General features: G+C 36.2%; 1 protein-coding gene across 2 annotated transcripts; it reads right to left on the bottom strand.

The window, feature by feature from the left end:
• On the bottom strand, positions 1–5,753 carry LOC140960059 (uncharacterized). 2 transcript variants are annotated; one of them, XM_073418177.1, is made up of 8 exons: positions 4,938–5,753; positions 3,017–3,169; positions 2,682–2,780; positions 2,453–2,551; positions 2,222–2,338; positions 1,347–1,439; positions 896–1,255; positions 1–420 (listed from the first exon to the last, which is right to left on the bottom strand). In XM_073418177.1, exons 1-8 carry the CDS (start codon positions 5,457–5,459, stop codon positions 169–171), a joined length of 1,695 nt encoding a protein of 564 aa, XP_073274278.1. In that variant the 5' UTR covers positions 5,460–5,753; the 3' UTR covers positions 1–168. The 2 variants fall into 2 exon arrangements, with proteins under 2 accessions (XP_073274278.1, XP_073274277.1); XM_073418176.1 differs by having other exon boundaries at positions 1,347–1,484; positions 4,938–5,751.
• Positions 5,754–6,001: the final 248 nt, after the last annotated feature.

The raw sequence follows: 6,001 nt of genomic DNA on the forward strand, positions 1-6,001 counted from the left end.
TTTCTCCAAGCTACCTCTCTATTAATACTTGGAATTACAATATCTTTTGAGCGAACACCTAATTACTTTATAAAAACAAAAAATCAGAACTAAGTTAACAAAAACAAAAAGAAGAAATTCTGTTGCAAAAGATGAGAGAGGAATTATCTCAATCCAGAAGTCAAGTGTTTACAGAAGTTGAGTAGAACAAATAAATAGACAACCAGAATTGATTCTATTTTGCTGCCTATACATTTCAAACAGAACTTCTTCTTTATTGGGAAGTTTATGATACTCGGCAATATCAATGGGAGAGTCACCGACTTTTCTAGTTTTGCCTTTGTCACCTCTTTTATTCGTCAGGCTACTGGAAAGACGACCTGGGCTCCAGCTTCCTTGACTGCTAGCAGAATGACTACCTGGATCATTTAAGACAACGTCCTGCAGGAAACACTGATTTCATTAAAATTGACCGTGGATGTAAAAAACATATCGATATCCAAAAATAAAAAGGGGAAAAAACAGAACAGAAAGTTACCTCAGCAGATTGAATCATTAAGCTAAAACATTGAAACATTGTAACCATTCATTTTTTTCTAAAGCTTAGGGCCAAAATGTCAATAGGGAAAATGGCTTTTCACAACATACAAAATCAAAACCTTCCGCTGGTTTAGTTGTTAATAGACAAGTAACACAAAAGTGATTACCAGAAATGCTAATCTCTGCTGCAAATATGGAGGCAGATTTAATTTCCTACAACTAAGGAATTCCATAATACATGACACTACAGTAACGTAGGTATTTTGAATGACTGAGATATGGTTAATGAAGTTATGAAGGTACAACAGTGAGATGGAAAAATTGAAATCAATTCAAACATTATCAAAACAATTAGTAGCAAGACATAAAAATTAACCTTTTCTGAATCCAAATTCGGAATTTTTGGAGTAACAGGAGTCTGTGCCTTTTTTGGAGTAACAGGAGTCTGTGCCTTGTTCTTGCCTGTAAGAGAAGCATCGTGACTGGTTTCCCACAGCAACCAAGGCAAACTAACATCATCAATTATAATAGGACTAGAAACAGATGCTGTGGTACTATAAGGTCCATTCCTATTTATTGCAGTGCCTCTGTCCTTCCCTCCTAAAGTCGAACTTCCGTCGCTTCTTTCTCCATCCAGTGAAGATATGTCTGTATCGACATTAGAAATGAAGCCCTCGAAATATCTTTCTGCTTCCTCGCTTAATCGTTTTGACATACAATTTCTGTCGCTACTTCTCTTTAACACCAAGAAATAATAACAGTTAGAAACAATACAATTAGACTAAAACCAAACAGTTTATAGGACTAAAACTGAGCGATGGATATACCTTTCTGGCTTGTGAATGCTGCTCTTCTACAGCTGAACTCCTTGTATCAGAAAGTTCTTTGATTATCTTATGGGCATCTCGACCTCGTTGCTCCTCAAACAACATTTCAGGCGAAAAATTATGTTTACGTTTTTCCAACTACAAATTTGAGAGAATGCTTCAATTACTTTTTGAGAATTTCAGTACAAAGAAATTCTGTCTCGCAATAATGAGTTATTAAATCTACGACTCTAAAACACCCCAGAGATAAAAATGATTTAATGTAAAAACAAAGAGAATTTTGAACTCTAGTTCTTCAGGTTTGTTTACAATTCATCAGAAGAGCTGATTCCAGGACACGACCTAGATTACCAAACTAGTGGTGAATCTTTGTTTTTTTTCCAGAATTTTAAAGTAGTTAGTTCCAACAAAATAGATTGCCAAATTTATCCACAAGTTTTCCAAGCATCATTCTTCCATTTGAACAGAAATCTTTATTATTCTTTTGTCATTTGATTCTCCCAGAATCTAGTCACACAACCTGGGTGTTTGAATAAAATGCTCCAAGGATTTCATTTTAAACTGTTAGACTGAACCAAATATTTCAATATTACACTGCCACCCAGTCTTTTGGGTTTGGGGGCTCTCCTTGGAGGCCAACATCCAAACAAGTCAGTGGAGTGCTAAGACAGCACACAAATGTACAGCAGACAGTCTGCTTTTAGGAAACTACCATTCACAGTATAAATCATTTCAATGTTATACGAGCCAAACCACTTCAAGATTTGTGTTCAATAGTTTCCAGAACCAACTTCTGCCTACCCATACTTTACAAGACACTTATTTAACAGGAACCTAACCAGATATAGTCTAAAGTAAAAACCGAGAGCTATCACCTGCTCAAATTTCGTGGCGTATTTTTTCCTGATAACAGACAAATCTGGAAGTCTCTCGGAATTGTCTAATTGTAAGGAGTCACCGCTAGTTAAAGCCACTTGATTTCTTCCCATTGCCTGTACATACTACAAATAATTAAATAAGAATAACCAATCTGTGTATTACCCTCAAAAGACTATCTAAGAACAGGTATTTGAATTATTTCAGCAAACTTATTTCTTATAGCCCACTTGATTTAGTTCTGTTCGGATTTCTTGAACAGCATGTCTAAGTTCTTTTCGCATTGCCTCATATAGTCCATTTGGAACATCCTTTGTAGGGTGCTCAGCCTGAAGCAAGAACAAATATACAGGATAATTTGAAAATATATGATATAGAAATTTAATGGACTACCATCTTACTAACAAAAAATATATTATAAAGTAAAGCAATTAAATCAACAAAGAAGGTTAAATCGACCTTCTTCTGAGCATAAACTGTGTGGATTATCTTCTCAGTTCTGTTTCTCCCAAAATGAGTGTCTTTTGAATCATCATCAGTGAGGACAGAAGATTGACTCTGACAGATCTCAGTGTAAAAGTCACTATTCGAGTTTCAGTTCGATTTAATAAATTTAACAAAGCTAAATTTGAAATGCAATCACAATAAAGGGAAAAAGAGGTCAAGATTGACAATTAAAGAAATGCTCACTGAGAAATACCCAAGAAAGAAATGATGTATAATAGCCATCACAATTACATACGAGCCGGAAGCACAATAGCAAACAACATACATACAAGGGATAGAGACCTTACAGAGTAACCATCGTGTGATAGAGAAAGATCTTTGTGGCTCCGAGATCGTCCAAGTCGCCTGTTGCTTGAACTTAAATGCATTTGGTTGTTCCCATCAGCTGGAGCCTTCATATTAGAATGTTTTCTTGAACTCAGAGTATAATCAACCTCACTCTGCAATTCAAATTTAACAGCAACTTATGTATCCCTTTTGAGAAAAATAAGCTTTTTACACATTTCAGGTATGAAAATTCAAAAGAATATCTTGCATCAATGTCTTAACCCACAATATGAAGCGGCTGAACAAATTGTTAAACAAGCCAGGCAACACTGGTGCCATACCTTCTGGTGGATGTTGATCTTAGCTCTCATGTCAGTATTTTTATAACAATCTTTTGAATGTGGACTGTTGATGGTGGAAATATTGTTAATCATGATTGACATGGTGTTGACAGTTGATAAAGGTACGTGATGTATACGGTATACCAAATAATTATCCATTCGCTTGAGTTTCGATGTCTTTTGCTCAAGTCGAGCCAAGATCATGGACTGGACCTGAGCACTGGAGCAGGAAGGAGAACAGTAAAAGTCACTAATTTTGAGTTCTCCTTATTTGCCTAAATCCACTCCCAAACCCTTCATGAAGTGGATTTTTTGTGTCTAATTGCCAGATTGTAGATGCAATCCATGTTTAACAAGTGAAATAATATTATCTCTTGTTTAGTGCATTTGTTATCAATTATCAATACAGAGGTAGAACAAAACGAAAAGGGCAAACACAGTATAAAGGAAACAAATTGTGCACTCGTCAGCAGTGCTCCGATGGAGAGTAGCATGCTGGATGGACCCCATGTCTAAGGATTAAACATGTCACACAAAAATTGAACCCACTCAAAATTGAGTAACAATCTCGTGTTCAGGGATATGCCCAACTGGAGGCCAGAAATAGCTGCTGAAATTTTGAATATGTCATGAACTGGTGATGCAATTTAAAAAATGCAACAGTTCCATTCGACATAGTTCCTACTAAACAAAATAGGACGAGGTTTACGCCAATAAAGAGGATTTCGAATCACAGATATTACTCATAGTAACAAAAAATTAAATTATTAGGATATATAATTTCTTTTTACGTTCTTCAATATTCTTTAGGAGATCACATTTAATTGTGCAGAGGAATGAGTTTACTACTACTTTTGACAGATTTTATCTCTCAATTGCTCCTTTCACTACACCCATAAAAAATCTGTTTACAAGTAAATCGATGTAACACATGGAACACTATATTTCTTGAATTGATGGCTCAATTAATTTGATTTTTAGGTTCATTTTCTTAGTTAAATACATTTTATATTATTGATTAGCCACCTCTAACATTGATTGATTGATTATTCGAGACATGGTTGTAGTAGACATCAATTGCTAAGCAATGTAGCCTTTTTAAATAAAGGAGTCAAATTTCAACACAGACATTAAACTATAGTTGTTTATTTGTTTTTGGTAATTTAAACATTTAGACTAGACCTTGGAGATAATTAATTAATCAAACACGAAAGGGTGACTTTGACTTGGAAAAATTAGACAAACTTGTAATAAAAATGAAAGACGAACATTAGAAATTCGATTGAAATATATTTTTATAACAAATAGAATTATAAAGAACAATGAAATTCAACTTCTTAAGCATCTCACACTTGGTTTCTTTCAATGATGATTCCTTTGTTATGTTTAGCTAAAGTTTTTGAATTTCCATTTAATTCAATTAATCGTTACATAGTAATCAGTAACTTAAAAAAAATTCAGCTCTTAAAGTGAATTCCTAGTATATCATATCACTTCATCTAATATTCAAAATTGAGCAACCAGTGCAGAAGCAATATCTCATGCAATTCTAAGTTGTAACCACGCTTAAAAAACAAAAAACACGGAAATGCAAAGTCACCTCTGAATCGCTAATCTGATAGCGAGCCACAGATAAAGACCTCCGACGACGCGAACCAGCGTCGAAGGAAGAAACAACTCTGTTCCCCTCGAAAGCAGAGCTATTCGAAATGCTATCCCCACGGCTCCTGGATACCGAACGCCCCCTTCTTCTGGATGACACCGTATCAGTCGCCCATCGTCCAACCGAACGGCCCTCCCTCTCCTTTCTCTCCCTCACCACCCCTCCATCACTCTCATTTTCAGTCCTCGAACCGAAGAACTCAAGCGTGAGATCATCTAAGCTGATCTCCGGGAACGTCGCCGATCCCCTCACAGTGTTGACGAACTTCCCCCTCGGCCCGGTCTTGTTATAATCAAGCACAGGCTGTTCAGTATCACACTCCGGATGGGCCGGCCGGGAAAATCGGCTGAGACTCCGGGAACGGCGGAGAGAGCGGCTAGCGCAGCTGGAGTCTTCGGAGCTGGAGCTACCTCTTATTGGGGTTCTCTTGGTCGTTGATTTGAACGCCGAAGTCGCCATTGTTTCTTGTGAAAACGATTCATTGACCAAAAAATTCAGCTGCCATGATCCTTACACAAATCCCATCAGCGGAATTCTAGGGTTTTGAGGAAATTGCTTTGAATTTTGAGTATAATTAGGTACAGAACTCGAATGTGAGACGGAGAGTGATTTCTGGACGATGGGTTTCAAGAGGAAACTTGGGCGGAGGGATCGAAAACTGGGGAAATATTTGAATTTAAAGTTGCAATTATAAAATTATTTTATTTTATTACATTTGAATTGTCATTAATTTTTAAAAAATTTGAAAGGATTCAAAAATTCGGATAAAATAATTTTTAAAAAAAACTTTAGCGGACACGTATTTTATTTTATATTCAAATTTTCATCATATCTATTACTTTTTCTTCTCCATTTTTTTTTTGGAACCCAAAACCGACGAAGTTTCATTAGCTCAAAGCAAGTTCATTACAATCATGAATTAAAGCATCATAAATAAAACTAGGAGCATCAAAGAGGACACAAGGACTAGCGTGAGAAATGGCCGCTCGAGCAAGGTTGTG

Source organism: Primulina huaijiensis, chromosome 15 (genome assembly GCF_012295235.1).
Source record: "Primulina huaijiensis isolate GDHJ02 chromosome 15, ASM1229523v2, whole genome shotgun sequence".
Taxonomy (NCBI): Eukaryota; Viridiplantae; Streptophyta; class Magnoliopsida; order Lamiales; family Gesneriaceae; genus Primulina; species Primulina huaijiensis.

Excerpts from the sequence above, each read along its gene's own strand:
- LOC140960059 (XM_073418176.1), bottom strand. The coding sequence starts at position 5,459 with ATGGCGACTTCGGCGTTCAAATCAACGACCAAGAGAACCCCAATAAGA. Across the intron at positions 2,781-3,016 it reads TATCACACGATGGTTACTCT|AGTCAATCTTCTGTCCTCAC; the intron begins GTAAGGTCTCTA and ends GAGATCTGTCAG. Across the intron at positions 1,256-1,346 it reads AGCATTCACAAGCCAGAAAG|AGAAGTAGCGACAGAAATTG; the intron begins GTATATCCATCG and ends TTGGTGTTAAAG.